Source organism: Thamnophis sirtalis, unplaced genomic scaffold, assembly GCF_051295495.1.
Source record: "Thamnophis sirtalis isolate CommonGarterSnake01/CBP01778 unplaced genomic scaffold, rThaSir2_p1.2 scaffold_3, whole genome shotgun sequence".
NCBI lineage: Eukaryota > Metazoa > Chordata > Lepidosauria > Squamata > Natricidae > Thamnophis > Thamnophis sirtalis.
In genome coordinates this window covers 154,965,161-154,983,122 of record NW_028261383.1, presented here as the reverse complement: position 1 = coordinate 154,983,122, position 17,962 = coordinate 154,965,161, and the positions used below count along the sequence as shown (strand labels likewise).

The 17,962-nt window shown below is 44.6% G+C and overlaps 1 protein-coding gene across 2 annotated transcripts; it reads left to right on the top strand.

The window, feature by feature from the left end:
* The first annotated feature begins 11,800 nt into the window (after positions 1 to 11,800).
* HOXC11 (homeobox C11) lies at positions 11,801 to 14,240 on the top strand. Of its 2 annotated transcripts, XM_087707880.1 has the most exons (3): positions 11,801 to 12,349; positions 12,401 to 12,497; positions 14,008 to 14,240. In XM_087707880.1, exons 1-3 carry the CDS (start codon positions 11,801 to 11,803, stop codon positions 14,238 to 14,240), a joined length of 879 nt encoding a protein of 292 aa, XP_087564006.1. The 2 variants fall into 2 exon arrangements, with proteins under 2 accessions (XP_087564006.1, XP_013907955.2); XM_014052480.2 differs by having other exon boundaries at positions 11,801 to 12,497.
* Positions 14,241 to 17,962: the final 3,722 nt, after the last annotated feature.

Below are 17,962 nucleotides of genomic sequence, written 5' to 3'. Positions count from 1 at the left end.
GACTCGAGACATGGAGGCAGGTGACAGACACAAATAAGAATATTTATAAAACCTTAAAAATCCAGCCTGTTCTTCACCATGCATGTTGGCCTACCTTGTCAGGATGCAAACACACTGCTACAACTTCCCTAACAGCATCTCTGTCGGCTGCTCTACCCCTATCAGTGTGCCTGAACCAATGAAGTAAAGGACATGATCCAACCCAAGCAAAAGGCATTGAAGTCCCATGGAAAGTAGAGTGTAAATCTCTCTACACCAGCAAAGGAGAGGGGTGAAGTTACAATACTGCCTTTTTGTGCCCCCTCCTTCCCTAAATTCCCTTCCTGACATCAGAGAAAGAAATCCTACTGACCTTTTTTTTAAAAAAAAAAATATTTGGGATAGCCTCACTTCACCTTGACCAAGAAATGGGTCCCCCAGCCTTCCCTCTTCGTTGAAACAGAGTGTCTTTAAGTAAATATTGCATACCAATAAATCTAGCATCTTCCCTGTGTGCCCCCTTTCCTTCTCTCTAATGGGAGACAAAATTTTTCTCTGTGGATGTCTGGCATATGTTTGTGGGTGTGTGTAAGTCTGTGTTTGTCATGTGTGTCAGGCATTCAGAGATACAGTAAGCAGAGCAATTCCTCTGCTGCTTTCTCTCACCCACAAACAAATGTGAAACAGTCCTCATTACTGAACCACTCCTATATTCGATGTGTAATAAATGGAATGTAATCTTATTCTCTGCTCAAACTTTAACCACAACAGTGAAATAATTGAGGGAGGGAGGGAGGTTTCTTCTTTTTCTTTGTTTTGGTATCAGTTTGGCTTAAATTCACAAACCCTTCTGTTGCTTATCACATTAAACATTTTTTTCAGCCTCTGGTGCTGAAACTAGTATGAAAGCTTCCCACTCCTGATGAAGGGACATTCAAGCTGAACTAAGAAAAGTGGCTCCCTCCTCCTTGCAACTCCACAGCCCCCTTACACACACTACTTCAAGGCCACATTCAACAACAAGAGTTGGATCAACCAGGCCAAGTACTGGAGTGCCCTTCTGAATAGGCTTTTAATAAAGAAGCTGGTTGGCTTCCATGCCCCTCTTTCTTTTCTCCCTCCCTCCCTCCCTCCCTCCCACTCTCTCTCTCTGTCTGTCTCTCTCTCTCCCATTCATCTTCCCCTGCTGGAGTTTAGAGAAAACATTAACTCTCTTGCTGCAGTATACAAATCATCGAAGATATTGGCAATTTTTGTGGCCTACTCCCTCCCACCCTCCCCCTCCTCCCTCCCTCCCCCTCCTCCCTCCCTCCCTTTCCCTTTTGCCAGGAGGCTTCTGTTTACAACTGTCTGTCTCAGTGGGCGGGGGCCGCCATTACAAAGTGAAGGTCAAGTTAGCATCCTACCTTATATGGTAGACGGCGCTCCTCCATTTTCAGGGACTTGTCACAACTGCCCCTCGTCTTTCTTACTGGAGTAAACATATGGGCTGCCTCTTCCTCGTTCTCTTTTCCTCCTGGGGTTTCCACCCCACTTTTCTGATACATTCGAAGTCCCAGCTCTCAAGAGGAAAGCCAGGGGAAGGAGGGAGGAGGGGAGGGCGAGAGACAGAACCTTTTCTGGGGACCAAGACCCGGGATCTCTTCAGGAAGACAGCCGGCTCCGAAAGTTTCTCCCCCTCCCCTGGCCCCGTCCTTCATGGATTGCAGACTTTGAAACAAGCCTCCTTTCACCCAGATGCAAGCACCTCTGTCTGTCTGGGAGGAAACCCAGCCTCATAAAGAAGAGCCCCCGGGAGGCTTCAATAATGCCTCCCCCGTTGGCGTTTCTTCCCGACCACTCGGTAAGCAGAGGGACAAATGCAATAGGCGGGAAAGGTTTTTGTGTGTGGGGGGGGGGGGAGAAGAGTGAGTCAGTCGGGACGCTTAGTTTTCCATCTTGCAAAAGTCCAACGCAGGACTTGTGGGGGGGGGGGGAGCGACAGGAGATTAGAAAGCGGGCATGGGAGGTGGAGATGGAGATTGGGGGGGGGGAGAATCGCTGAAGTTTTGAATATGCGTGTGCACGTTCAGAGACTCCCTGTAACCGCGCGCGCGTGGAAACCTCCGTGCACACGTACGCGAGCTTCTACTTCTCCCAAGACAAAGACGTCCTCCTAACGTTTTACAGAGGGAGACCTGCCCAAGAATGGGTGTTGCGAAAGAAAGGGCGGGTTTTTTTTTTAATACTGACGTTGAATCGGGAAAGCAACCCCGAATCTGAAGTAGGGGTGTACTTTGGGGGAGGGAGGGGGGAGGCCTGGAGAGAGAAAGGGAGGGGAAAGAGCGGCAGCGAGAGGAGCAAAGTGGAAGTTGCGTGAAGGAGCAAGCGGCTCAATTTTTTCCCTCTCTCTCCAAAGAGCTCTTTTTCCCCTCCATCCCACCCACCCCTCCCTCTCCTCTCTTCCCAGTGGCGAGCTGTTCTCCGCGTGTGAAAGATAACTTGGGCTTTTACCTTCCTCTCGAGGAAACAATACGACCTTTTATGAAATATTGGCAGCAGCCACTTGGCCAACAAAAGAGGCTCGATTTAATCTATTACAGCCCCCGAGGCCATCCCGTAATTTAAATTCTTCCTCTGTCCTTTCCTTTTTCTTCTGTCTCGGTTTCCAAGAGGCAGAAAGCATAAGAGTTTCCCAGACAATTGCTGGAGAACTCTTATGGTATCGGTGATAATTTATCATAATAATAATAATAATAATAATAATAATAATAATAATAATAATAATAATAATAATAATAATAATGCTACACCAACAGTCAATCCCAAAAGGCAAAAGGCAGCTTTACTGGGCACAGCTTACATCTGCGTGGAAACATTTAACACCGTCAAACATCAACAATTGCCTATCTCGGATCCTTGGGAAGGACTGGATAGGTTGTTAAAAATGCCAAAATCTAGTCGAAACATCTGACTATGTGAATAACCCATAATAATCCCAAACCCCAGAACACATATAAATTCCCTTAAATCTTGGAGCTCCTTATGCTGTATTTCTCAGAAACCCAAGTTGGGAGAGTCCCCCCCCCTTTTTTTTTTTTGCTACATCCCAAAGTTCCTGAAAAGAAGAAACAAGGTTTTGTGGCATGTTGGTTAGTTTTAATGAAAGGCTTGGCCTGTTTGGGTTTCCTGATGAACCAACCCATCATTATTATTATTTTTTTTAAAAAGAGTCTGGTATGGAATGCATGGAAGTTTATTTAGCCATGGTTATCATTAGTTCAGCATGCCTCATTTGTGCTATAGAGAGAGACGAAAAAGTTTGGATGGTTTGGTTCACCAGAATACCCTAAGGTTGGGTAAGGATTGAGAGCTGGCACGGATATATTTTTTCCTGGATGAATGAGGAGAAATCACAACAAACCAATTAGGTTGGTTTCAAAAGCATATTTCATCTATGCAGCGTGTGTGTGTGTGTGTGTGTGTGTGTGTGTGTGTGTAGTTTTTTTTCTGGTATCTTGCTTAGATTCAGGCCAGATGTGCCTTGCAAGTTTCATCACACACACACACACACACACACACACGTCTCCCCCTTTTACACTTCTTCCCATTTTGTGTTTCCGGTTTGATTTCATCTTGGTTAGTTTTGAAACACCTCGCAAATGCAAGGACTACCCCCCCCCCGTTAGTCCTCTCAAGCAGATAAGAAAAGGGAAATAGAAAAAAAAGGAAGGTAGGTTAAAATAGATCATGATGGGTGGGTGGGTGGGTGGATAGAGTGATAGACGATTGATATAGACAGTCAGATGGACAGAATAAAAAAATAAAATCATTTTTTGTCTCATCCTCCTTGTGTGATCTGACCTCTTGTCACCTCTATTCTGTTAACACAAAGTTAACACAAAAATCTAAACTCCAAGGGCCTTACTTTTTTTAGAGGTTTGACTTTAGACTGTTAGCATTTAAAAGTAGGCAAAAGAAGAAAGAAAGAAGGTGGGGGGAACCTAAGGAGGTATATACATCTGTAGATACTGCTCTTCGGTAATTACATGTGGGCCTTTGCAAACTTCTATGTTAATCAACTCCACCCTTCAAACATATTGTCTCATATGCAGAAGTGGAAAAATAATCTTGAAGAAGTTGCTTCGTTGAACCCCGGGGAGTGGCAGGCAGGCAGGCAGGCAAACAGACTGACTGACTATGTGGGTGCATAATTAATTATTGAAAGGGGTGTAGGAATTCATTAAGGTGACAGTGTTTAAAATGGAATGCATAAATCAGGACGTTAAGGTCTAGTATAAATAAATAACCAATTCTGCTGTCTTTAAAAAACAAACAAACGCAGCTTTGCTCCCAACCTGACCAAATCATTGGTGGTGATCTGAAATATTGGCTGGGTGGTGGTGTTTTTGCTGTTATCATTTGAAGGGGATAGACATATAGAAGCAATATATTTAAAGCTCCTTTCTTAAACTCCCCCCCCCCCCCCGCTCCCCCGTACTATTTTTTTTAAAAAACACTGGCAAAGTCAATTTGGAATTTCTTTCTTAAAAGGTTTGTGACATTTTCGAAGATATGGTAATTATTAAGTGATTGACTGAATTAATCCCATCCCTCTTTTCCCTTCCTGCACCTACCTATAGCCCCCCCCCCTGCAAACATTGAAGGGTATATTTGACAGGGTAGTTTAGAATCATCACCAGAAGTTTACATTATATCCCATTAAACATTAAATCTCCATCCCCACCCCACACACAAAATGTTTAAACATCGGGAGGGGGGGAGAAAAAGAAACCCTTTCATTTAACTTGTTCTTCAGCGGCCCCACTTTCTCCTGACACCCAGAGCAGTAGCCAGGAAGCTTCACGGTCCTCTTCAATACGTCCGCGTGTACACAGAACTGGGGGTGGGTGGGTGGGTGGGGGGATATATGCACAACTTCGGGGAGAAAGAGCGAGTACATGGCTGTGCGCACGCGCACATGGCCCCATGCAACAAAGAGACGGGTATTTCGCAGGAATGAAATGTAAAACAAAAACAAACAAAACCCCCAAACAACAACAACTCCAAACCGGTTTGGGGGTTTGCAGAGTGTCACTTTTCCCTCTTCTCGGGCATTCTCTTTCGTTCGGCTCTATAATTAAATGCGGGTTGATTCTAAGTTTCGCTGACCTACGTTGTGCACGAGAGGGTGTGTGCCCAAAGGGGGGGGGGGAGGAGAAGCAAGTGGAGAGTTTTAGCGTTTTCCCCTATTAATCCCCCCAACAACCCCGAGATTTTACTTTGACCGTGTTAAGTCAAATGAAACGGAATTGCCTGTGGACCAAAAAAAAAATAAAATCAAAGCAACAATACAAATGAAGGGTGAGTGAATATTTGTGTGCATCTCTCTCTCTACACAGAGAAAGTTATAGAATGTATAAAAGATGCAGATAAAGGGAGGGGTGGATATATTTACCACCACGCCCAACTCCAAAGAATATATTTCTGATGAAGATTTTGGTTAAACTTCATATTAGCAGTAGCACTCCCCCCCACCCCCCCACCCCTCTTTCTCACAAACTCCTGCAAAGAAATAAGTCCTCGCGAATGAAAAGGCTGCTGGTGCCAGGATATTCTTACCGTAAAGATAATTTTTATACCCCCTTTTCCTTCCTTTCACCTGGTTGAGACAATAAAGCAAGTTGAGTATATATGCAAGTTTCTCTCTCTCTCCCTCCCTCCCTCCCTCCCTCACTCACTCACTCACTCTCTCTGCGTGTTGTACAAATATGATTTCGCACGCTGGCTGATTTGGAAAGGTTTGACTAGAGAACATGCTGCTCACACCTCTCCCGTCATTCCTCTTCTTTTTCTTTTTTCCCCATAAACCACTACCCGATTATTATTATTATTATTTTTAAGTGATGCTCTGTACCCTGAAAATAGATTTCATGGGTGAATGGGTAGGTCTCCTTTAACTTGCTTACAAGATGAATTGTTGACAAATTCCAGTGGAGGTGGGCTTTGCAAGCATCTGCATTTGAACCTCTGTTTGTGTGTGTGTGTTTGTGCCCACGCGTGTGTATGTGCGGCATACATAAATGCGCCCCCCCCCGACTCACTAGTTCCTTGTCAACTCAGAGCCTGCTATTCCACCTACCGTAGTTAGCAGGCAGCTGGAACGTTAGATTTTCACTTCTAAGCAAAGCTGTATCAAAGTGGGGGGGGGGTGTTGTTTTAACCGTATCTGTATTGGATCCCCGGAAGAGGGAAAAACACAAATACATGGGATCCGAAGGGACGAGACAACCCCGAGTTCTTACCCATCCCGGGACTCCATTTGCTCTTGACCCGATCACAGGCCAGCGGTCTGCATGCATTCATAATACCAACTGCTAGGTGAGCATCTTCCTTTCCACCACCACCCTCTCTCCTTCCCGGTCGTCTTCCCCCACCCTCAGTGTGGGCTTTGCATGTGGGATGTTGCTTATCAGCGTTTATCTTTATTGGGTCCACATGATTTTGAACTTGCAATCCAGCCTCTCTGAAAGAGATTCGGCCTGCCTGTCGCCCTTCTATCTTGGAACCGTATGTTGCTTATGAAGTCATCCTTAGTAGGCTGGCTCCTATCCAATTAAATTTATCTTTGACATCGGAGGGCAATAATATTTCCCAACAGCTTCCTCCTTGTGGCTATTGTCTTCTGGTCCTCGGTTCCTTAAACTGTGACGGTTAGCTGGTTTTTCCTCTTAATACCGCCAAGGTTTGCCATTTGATTTAAATACTTGGACTTTTTAAATTTATTTTTTGGCTTTTTTTTTCCTCTTTCTTTTTCCTTGAGAAGTAATTACTCTGTTGCTGCGCCAAAACTGCAGTATAAAAGAAAAGCAATCAAATGCCAGGACTGTGATTCCAAACTCATTTATTTGCAAGCCTCTTCCACTGAGATCATTGGGCCTTAGTTCGGGGTGCAACAGCGAGATCTGTCGTTTATAAAGGCGTCCGAAAGTGGGGGGTTATTTGGCCTGATATAAAGGCAGGAGAAAATAGCTGCTTAATGCAGGCCGAGCGGTGCTGGTTCCCAAATTATTGCAATGGTTATTTGTCGACATGGCATAATCATCGGAATTATCTAAAGCAAAAGGAAGTGTGTTAAGAAGAGTATCTCGAATTCCCTAGGAAAAAGCCTGCAAGGCGATAAGGTGTGTGTATGTTTTTTTTTAATGCTGAAAAGGCAAGCGTTTTCTTTTTTCCCCCCTTCTATTTTCTTTTTCCCCCCTTCTCTCTGATTTCTCCCTTTAAAAGCACTCTGCCTTGCACTGCTTGAAGCCTGTGATTAATATGCTGGGAGAGGGTTACTGGACCACAATCCTTTTAATGGATAACATTTAAGGTCCCCTTCTCCAAAACAGATTCCATACCACATTTGCTAATATCAACCAAAGAACTCTGGAAGGGGGAAAAAAAGTTTTTATCAGATTGGGAGTGGAAGTTAATAGAAATAGATACGGGAGAACATGAATTTATTTATTTTTCTCGCTATCCTGGAGAGACCCATTTACTGACAGCACGAGTGTGTTTCTAGCTCCTGCCTAATTTCATCCTCTGCATGCTATAAGGGTCAGACTCAACTTCTTTAACATATACAAACAACCTCAGAACTAAAGTCTGGCCGTTCTGGTAATTTTAACATTTCTTTGGCCCAGCCTGCTGCAAGGAAAATGGGGCCCTGCTTCTTTGAAGGCTGACGTTGGGGAGAAAGAAAGAAAGAAAGAAAGAAAGAAAGACGTTTTCTACAAAGTCTTGTCCAAGCTGAACTATCTCACTCCTGTTGCCTTTAAAAATAATTTCAAAATAAAAACGGCTAACATGTGTTTTAGCAGGCCCATCCTTAGGTCAGAAAATGAATTGGCAAGAGAGAATGGAATTGTACCATTGTATTAACATAGCAAATTTCATGCAATGCAATATTGAAAGAGCCATAAACAACCAGCTGGCTGTAGATATACACATTTAATTGCATACAAGATGCCTGGCCTGAGAAATGACAGAATTGTTTCCTTCTTTTTATTCCACCTTCCTTCCTTCCTTCCTTCCTTCCTTCCTTCCTTCCTTCCTTCCTTCCTTCCTTTTCTTCCTCCCATTTTATGAGGAGCGATCAAATCTCTTTTCAAATAACATTTACATCACACTGTCCTTTATTTCTTAAAAAATTAAAAAGTGTCCTAAAATGGTTTGTAAAAAAAGTTTGGCCAGTTGCAAAAATAAAATCTTTTAAGGATGAAAGCAGTCAGTGGACCTTGCAGTTTATTTGCCATATATATGTGCACTGGGGCCTTCCCCCCCCCCCCGTCCTTTTTCCCCCTTTTCTTTTCTTTCTTTTTTTTTTGTTTAAGTGGAAACCCAAAAGGAATGTGAGACTTCCAGCCTTCATTCTTCTGTTTTATGGTAGTCAGGGAATTGACTTTGGTGGTTCAAATTCAAGGGCTCCACAGCTGTCTTCTCCGTGTTTCTTCGCCAGGAAGCCGACAAATCCTATACTTTAAACCCGGGCATTAAAAACAGGCAACAGCGCTGGGCTTGTTCAAACTTATATCTACCTATTAAGAGCAGTAAATTATCCACACACCTAGAGGAAAGAGCTCAGACATTACGCCCCGCATACTTTTAGCCACAAACCTTTAGATCTCTTCTTTTCACCACCACCACCACCAAAAGAGTTGAATAAAATGGGGAAGTAATTCTATCCCAAGTACAAAACTGAGGAGGGGAGAAAGGGGGTGTGTGGTCAAACACACTGCCTTTGGATCAGATGTGGAATGGAGCATCTTTCCCAGCCAGTCTTATGGAAAATATCTTCACCCGAGTGTTGGAGGGATGTGTGGGTTGAGGAGGGCGTGAATGGATGAGGGATTAATAAGTCTTGTAAACAATACCTTTAATAGTGTGCTGCACGTATGAATATTACCCTATAAAAGGCAAGGGGAAGATTCCCTGATGCTTTAATGGACAGCTGGGAGAGACCAAAGGAAGACTCCCAACTCCTCAAAGTAAGGCTGAAGAAATGGAGATTGGCATCAATGGCAAAACACAGGACGTCCTTTTCATCCTGGCACAGGGGGTGCCCTCAAATGACAGGGGGACGTGGATGTGTCTGGAGAGATTGGAAAGTTTACTTGTCCGGAGGAAGAGATTTGTAAAACAGCCCAACACTAAAATCTGGAGTGAGGGCAGCACTGAAGGAAAGTTTTAATCCTTTGGCTTAGGACATGCTACAGACCATCTGCCCCACAGCTCTTGACTTTGCTCCAGTTTATCCTGAAAGGTCCCTAATAAAGTATGTGGTGGCACGCTTTCAGACATTGCACACGCACATTTGATTAAAAAGTGCTAGCAGACTCCTGATTTTTGACTCCCATAAACTAATAGGGAGTCTCCTTTTACAATATCAATGAAGGCTCTGAATAGAAAAGGCTTCCAATGGTGCCATCTTAACTTCAGATGACATGCCTCAATGCCAAGTGTGCCACTCTGGGAAGGACACTTCAGTCCACATCCCATCCCTCCCTCCCCTCTAACCACCACTGCTACCACCCCTCGCATTAACAAGGTTTTGGTCTTTTATGAGACATGGTCCATCAAGCTGATCTGTCTCTTGTTGTAAAGTAGCTTGCTTATTAACTGCAGTTCCATTTGGCTCTACGCTGAATCCTTCCCCCAAAAAAATATAGCCATGCAAACCAGGTTTGCCTTGCCAACTTGCCCTTATCTGTTGCTTTGAAAGGCAAGGAAGGTCATCCCAATCAAAATACATCAGTGGAAATAAATCAGAAGGGCAAATTAGGCCATCTTTTTTTCTTTTTCCTGTTTCCTTATTAGAAGTCCATTTTAAAAGATTCATGCCAGCCTCTCTTCCACAGAGGAAAAGATTCTCTTGCAAACAGTGGACAGACAACATTCTTAATGTATTATTTTCCAAACTGGCTACTACAAGTCTGGATTTCTTCCTGTGAATTTAGTTCACGTATCCACAGGATATCACTACTAAAGTCATTTTTACTCTCCTGATACTAAGTGAATTTTCTTATGGGGCTTTTAAACTGTCCAAAAGTGGAGCCAGTGACGGCAATAAAGGCAGGAGGATTTTATCTAAACAAAGTAAAATTGTAGAAGATTCCCTCCTCCCAAGGGAAGGGAATCTCGCTGCCCAACGCTGGAACAGACTGAAAGAACAGAATGGAGCAAACAGAATCAGCAAGAAGTAAATTAAAGAAGATAAACCTAAAACTTGGGAAGGAGAAAGAGAAAGGAGAAAGAGAGGAAATAACAAAGAGGCAAGAGAATATCAGACAGCTCTGCTCTTTCTATTAAACAAATGTAGCCTGCAGCTTTGACAATATCTAAATATACTGTATATGTATATTCTTCATTTTACTTTAAGCAGCAAATCAAGTCCATGTTCAATTTAAAACAAACATCTCTTTTGGATGCTTGTATGGATATATGAGTCACCTCCTCCAACTGTCCATATGTTTTATATATCTTTTATCATAGTTTCCTGAATTAATATTGGGAGAAGATTGTTTGAAAGTCACTAGAAATGTCAATAACGGCACACGCTCCCCAAATATATCTTCTTTCAGTTTTAAATCGTGGTGTGATATGCAGAAGAAGAACAATATTCGAAGCCGGGATACTAGGACAAATGACTTTAATAAAACTCTTTAATTTCTATCACACATCCCTCCCCCAACTTAGCTGACCAAATAAATTTACAAGACACGGCGAACATATATTGATTGACAATAAACACTTGCATTAAATATTCACTCTACTTCTCTTACCTGATAAATATTTAACCAAACATTTAAAAAAAAAATACAGGCTTCTGATCCTTTATCAGTCCTTATCTTAAATCATTGGTTCTTCCTTTTGAGCTGGCTCTTTCATACTGGGCTCACTCTAATCTTTCCCCTAGGCCTCAACTAGATTCCAGTTTTGGATTTCCCTCTCTGGCAAAAGTTTTTAAACTTTACACCACCACTCCAACACTCCCCTCCGGCTGCCAAAGGAGATTTCCCCGTGATTTCCGCCTACCTGAGATGCTGCTAAAGCAACCAGGTGATCCATCAATGGGGAAGGCCAGGGGCTAATTGCTCCCTCCTTTCTCTCTGTCTCCCTACCCTTCTGGGCAAGACACGGAGCGAATGTGGATGCTAGTCTCACTCCCAAATGGAGACCTTGAGAAATATTTGAAAACTTACTGAAGAATCTTTATCCTCTCCTCTGAGCTTCTAGTAATTCAATCTCCATTAAAGGGGGGAAAGGAAAAAGGAGGGGGGAGATAATCCAGCACTTAAAATATGACTAGCATGGGAAGGAACACACATGCGAGGGGGAGATTAGAGTTAAAGCCTTGGATAGACCCTCCCACCCACCCCTCACTCCCACGAAGCTACCCCACATCGGAATCCCCCCACCCGAACCATTGAAAGCCAAACCCAAACGGGAGAGGAAGAGGAAGAGAGGACTTCCTGAGCCATCCCTTGGCGCCCGCTCTGCATGCTGACGAGGGGTGTGTGCCTGGCAGAAAAAAAACCAACACAAAATTCCGCGATTGATTTTCATAATGTTTCTGCGTTTGAAAACCAATCGTTTGAACCTCTGAGATCTTACCTAAGTGAACCACTCCTACGCTTCCAAGTGCTTCCAAACTGATATATGGCAATATCTACTTTGGATCACGTGTCCCGGAGAGCGCGACTAAGACGGATAGCGCGTCATCTCGCCTTCCCAAATTTTTCCCCCTCTGCACCTCGGATCCCCAACCTCTATCTATAGGAGCGAGAAAAGGAGAAAGATGTTTAACTCGGTCAACCTCGGGAACTTCTGCTCCCAGTCGCGCAAGGAGCGGAGCGGCGACTTCGGGGAGCGGGCAGGTTGCGCTTCTAACCTCTACCTCCCCAGCTGCACCTATTACGTCCCCGAATTTTCCACCGTCTCCTCCTTCCTGCCCCAGGCCCCGTCTCGCCAGATCTCCTACCCTTACTCCGCCAACCTCTCCCAAGTGCAGCCCGTGCGCGAGGTCTCCTACGGGCTGGACCCCTCCAATAAATGGCACCCTAGGAGCGGCTACGCCTCGTGTTACTCCGCCGAGGAGCTGATGCACCGGGACTGCCTCCCGCCGTCCACCATGACCGAGATGCTGATGAAAAACGAGAGCGCCTACAGCCACCACCATCCCCCCAGCGGCAACCCCCCGCCGCCCACCGGCTTCTACTCCGGCGTGAACAAAAACAGCGTCCTGCCGCAGGGCTTCGACCGCTTCTTCGAGAACGCCTACTGCGCGGCCGAGAACCCGCTCGAGGGCTGCCCGCAGAAGGCTCAGAGCAAGCTGGAGAGCGACCCCGCCGCCGCCGCCGCCGCCGAGCCCACCGCCCTGTCATCCCGCGGCGAGCAGGGCGTCGACCCGGAAGACGAGGAGGAAAGCACCAACCCAGCTTCTTCAGCCTCCTCTTCCTCGGCCAACAAGGACGCCGGCAAAGCCAGCAGCGCCAGTAGGTAGCGAGCGAGCGAGCGCCGCGGCCGTAAATGGGAAAGGTGAAGGGAAAACTAGCCCGCTGGTTTTCTTTCTTTCTTTTTTTCTTTTTCCCCCTCGGCCAGGTTTTTATGTGGAGTTTTATAAGCATTCAAAGGGATTTTATGATAAGCTGCAAAGCTGGGTCTTGCAACGGGAGGAATGTTTACGATGGGAACGGCTTCTGGGAGAGAAAGGGAGAAGGGAGGCGAAGACCCAGCCCCCCCACCCAGCCCCCAGCCGGGGAGATTTGAAAAGCCCACCGGGGTGACAAATATTAACTTTGATCATGAACTTATGGGGATGGTTTTAACGGGATTTGAGGCCGGGCTTTGGAGGGGTAGAGCAAGAGTTTCTTGTCCTCCCGAAAGGCGCAGGCGGCGTGATAGTCGAGATAATATGATTATGATTATAATTATAATTATTTTTTTTTGAAAAAAATTCACGTGTGCTCTGTATATGTGTATAAACACAGGGGAGAGCAACACCTCACGAGCACAAGTTAGCCTTGCTTTGCTTGTAAGATGTCACTGACCTTTCTCCAAGCCCGGGCTAAATTTCCTTTTTCATTTGTTTACGCAGTTTTACTTTGTTGCTAAAAGTACTTTGCTGACCTCTGAAATCACACACAGACACGCACGCGCGTCTGTCCCGTCCGCCCCCCTTCCCCCCCAAAACCCCAAAGACAGGACATCTCAGAAACTGTACACGCCGCCCCCCCAACCACCACCCTGGCATAAGGCACACATTTATGGTTCTTCTTTGAAAAACGTGGATCGAAGCAATTGATCAGACATGTGTCCTTACGCCATCGATTTTCATTCATAACAACTGAATGGGACGGTAAAATATTGTACCGCTGCCTGCGCCCGTCCAGGTTTTTATTTGCCACTCGAGTGCCTTGTGGGGGGGGGGGGAGTGTTCCCTTTCTCCCCTGTTCCTTAGGGCGGGGATTCGGTTTAAGATCTGTGGCTTTGATTTTCTTTGTGCGTGAAAAACGTCTCTCTGTGTGGAGGGGTTCTGCGGAGGGTGGCACTCCAGTTAACCAGAAGCATAAGCCAGAGAGCTTGCCTTGTTTACTTCTGCTCCACTCAGAGCCCGACTGGTACTGGACAGGGCAAGAGTAAAAAGGAAAAAAAAGTCTGTTTCCCAGCGGCATTGCAGAACTCTTTCTTGGCTCTTATTCTGAGGGCCAAGCCCAGGGTGGCAAATTGTCCTAGGTTTAAAAACTGAGCGGGAAAGACGATCCACATAGTTGTAATATGTTGCAGAAGGTTGTGTTGGCAGAAACGTGTGTTTGTGTGTGTGTGTGTGTGTGTGTGTGTGTGTGTGTACGGTGGAAGGACCTGTGTGCAAATGAGCTCTCATTTGGGGGGGGGGCAGGAGGGAAGAGAAAGGTTAGGATTTTTCAGGGGTTACTTTGTGTAGCTGCTTTTCCTGCCTTCTGGTGGTATTTTCTCTCTCTGCTTTCTTTCCCCCCCCCCTTTAAGGTGCCCCCCGTACGAGGAAGAAGCGATGTCCCTACTCGAAATTCCAGATCAGAGAGCTGGAAAGGGAATTTTTCTTCAACGTCTACATCAACAAAGAGAAAAGGCTGCAACTGTCTCGGATGTTGAATCTCACTGACCGACAGGTTAAAATTTGGTTTCAGAACAGAAGGATGAAAGAAAAAAAACTCAGCAGAGACCGCCTGCAGTATTTCTCGGGAAACCCCTTGTTGTGAACTTTCTTTTATTTTATTACCCTTTTGTAAACAAAAATTAAAAATTAAAAAAAAACCACCACCAACAACCACCCCTCTGCTCGTTGAAGTATTCTGTGTAGGAAGAAGAAACAATGTTGGCAAAGTACGGTTTGACTTGAGAAGTGGAGCCTGGAAACAACCCCTGAGTTTTAAATCCCCCCTCCTTCCTTAGATTTGTATTTTGGGGAACTGTTTGGGACATGATTAAAAAAAAAAGTCTTGTATAGTCCCGTCTACTTTTCCCTAAACCTTGAAGAAGACTGACTATTTCTATGAACTTCTAATGAATGTTTGCTTCTGAAGAATGGGAATCCGATTCGTTGTTGTTGTTATTATTATTATTAATTATTATTATTGTTCTCCTTTCTCCTTACCATCCTTCAAATTTCTTCCTCTTCTCCAATCCTTTGAAAGAACCTACTGAGCTCTGTTCCGAAAACGCTTTGTGGTGGCCCTGATTTCTGACACGCAGGTTGTTGATGCGTGGTTTCTAAAACATTCCTTACCCAAAGAATTTCAGTCTTCAGCTGGGAGAAAGGCTTCGTGCGAGTCTGCGTGGATAGGTGTGTGTGGGTAGGTGTACAAGAGCGGTGAGTGTGTAGGTAAGTGTGCATGGGTGTAGATGATTAGAGGACACCACCACCACCACCACCACCCCGTCCCGCCATGCACACGCGCGCGCACACACACTCTTCTTCATCGGGGCTTCCATTGCTGAACATGCCTTGCTGCTTGAAAACTGATTTAAAACTCCTTTCCCAGAATTGGCGTCACTATAATAGTGTAAGTTCCATTGATTCCCTCGTAGACCTGTGATATATACATACCCAGGAAGCCCCTGGTTGAGTTTTCTCCCGTTTCTGCATCTGGGGGTCAGGGTGGGGTGGGGTGGGGTGGACCGGGAGGAAGTGGAATGGACTACAATAAATTTGCAATAACTGTCTCTTAAATAGTGTGTAAATGCATTTCCCTCCCTCCCCTGGACATCAAGAGACCAGCAAACAGCAACAAGGACAAGAACAGCTCCAGCAACCGGCAACCGCAGTTATAAATAAATCTTGGTTGTATGTAAAGAACTGAATCCAGGGCAACTCTGTGAAATTCTATGGCAAATAAAGAGATTTCAAGCTGTTCTATATTATGATTTTATTTGACCATTTTATTAGTATTTCCATCTTAAAAGACAAACTGCAGCCAGTGTGGTGTGCACTTTCCAGCAGGACTTTTCAATGCCACAACAGAGAGGTGTCCACGTGCGGCCTGGATATCTGTGTGACAGAGAAAGATTTGTGCAAAATAAATCCCCATTTTGTTTGTGTGTGTGTGTGTGTCTGTGTGTGTGTTTGCACATATACAAATGCGGACGTATAGAAACATAGCAGAGAAACATCCTGCATGGTATATACTCACATTAATAGGAACCTTCTGTGTTTAACTAGACATTTGTAATAGAGTTCATCGTTTTTTTCATCGCTGCATTTACATTTATAGACATTTCTCGGCCCAAGAGTAGGGGGGCGCGCTATGTTTGGCTCCAGATGTCTTTGTTTCTCCCATCTAGTAATGTTTTTGTTTCTTTATTTCTCTCTCTTCCCCCACTATTTCCCCCTCCCTACTCCTGCAGCAATGATATATTGCAATATGCTGAAATGGTGGTTAATGAGCAATATTGCAATATTTCCCGCCCCCAAATGTCATTACGGGCGACGATGCTTAAGGAGAGCGTTTCTGTCTGCCTCGACAAAGAAGTCGAAATTCTCCTTAACGTCAAGGATAAAGTACCTCGCCCCCTCCTTTTCCACCCCCTTTCCCCTTGTGCTAGGCGCAAATACAAAGTCAAGTACTTAATTCCTTCTCTTAAGCAAAACAAGTTCAACCCCCAGGACGTGGGACAGGAGCACAATCTTATGTTTGCATGTCAATAACCCCCCCCCCCGCCTTTGCTCAGAAAGCCTCAATTTGCTAACAAATACAAGATAAATAAGAAGAAAGTGCCTAACTAGTTTTATGCATGTTTTAATTATGCAGATGTGGGGAGCATCACAAACAAGGAGAAAGGGAGAAAGAAAGAAAGGAGCCTAATATTTTTCAACGTGGAGCCTAATATTTCTCAATGTGTAGCCCTACATTTGCCACTGAACCTTGGCCAGTCCTTATATAATTTCTCTTCGGTGCCTGAAAGTATTGCGTCTCTGGATAAAGAGACAACTGAGCTGAAAATATGTTTGCTCATACAGTGGCTGATAAACTGTTAACACAGATTATATTCAATTAAAATACTTCGAGAGGACCTTTGGGGTTTTATCAAACTATGGGGACATCTGCAAGTACATGCTCAAGTTTAAAACGGGTGAGAAACTTTAACTTGCTTGTTAGATCCATTTCCAATTTCATCGTGAAGCAAGGATGGATTATCTGAACAGAAATGTTTTCTATTAGATGAGGTAAGGATTGTCTATATCTCTCTATCTGTCTATCTTCCTGCCTGTCTATCATATATTTTGCTCACAAAAATACTGGGTGGGAATTGTTGTGCCTCCCGCTCTCTCTTCTGTTCTGTTTGGGATTGTCTTCTTTCCAGCCAGCACTTGAGCCCCCAACGCCAAAGTAACAAACTCCCTCAAAGATTCAGAAAGTCTGCACATGTGCTTAATATAAAGATGCCTTATAGATGATTATATGAAGATGATTATTTCACAACTAGCCAAAATAATATTGAAAGGCTGATGAAGTCCATGTTATAAAACTGAGGGGGTGGAGGTGATACGAATGGGTGGGAAGGCAGGGAGGAAAAGAGAAAGAAAGAAAGAAAGAAAGAAAGAAAGAAAGAAAGAAAGAAAGAAAGAAAGAAAGAAAGAAAGAAAACGATCCTGGCAACTGAGAAAACAAAATGGCGCGCCACTTCAAGGTGTCCTTCTTCCTTTTCCAAAGCGGCGGCGGGGAAACCTTTTCAAGGTTAAGGAAAACTTTCAGCCAAGGTGCAATAAGGCGCATCTCCCCCAGTCCCAAAGTCCAGTCAAGATACCTTCACAGCGGCAGTTTTGTCTGGACAAAGGAGGCGACTAGTCTAGACATTGTAATAAAGCCTGCAGCCCTAAACAGCTTACTTTTCCTTAATGACCACCGTCTGGCCATAGAAAAAGACTTCCGCAGTAAATAGTAAACAAATAAGAGTGCCTTTGCTGAGCCTTTCTCCAGCTTCCTCCCCCCCCCCCAACCCTTGCCCCGCACACACACGCTCCCATTCCGACCTCTCCCCTTCCTCCCTTGGCTCCCCCACTCGCCCCCTCCTCTCCTCTCCCACATCTTTTTGCCAGGGCTGCGACACAATGAAACTGGAGGCCTAGTTCAAAGTTTTTCTCCAGCTAAAATGGAATGCCAGTTGTAAAATCCAAGTTTATAGACCATGTGGGACTTTACAAGGGTATTAAGAAGCCGTGCGAGGTAGGACTAACCCGTTAATGCGCTTTCCCGGGGAGGGGAAAGAGGGAAGGGTGGTGGGTTTTCTTTCTTTCTTTCTTTCTTTCTTTCTTTCTTTCTTTCTTTCTTTCTTTCTTTCTTTCTTTCTATCTTTCTATCTTTCTATCTTTCTATCTTTCTATCTTTCTATCCTTTTTCTTTCTTTCTTTCTTTCCTTCCTTCTTTCTTTCTCTTTCTTCCTTTTTTCCTTTCCTTCTTTCTTATTTGGATGCGGGAATTGG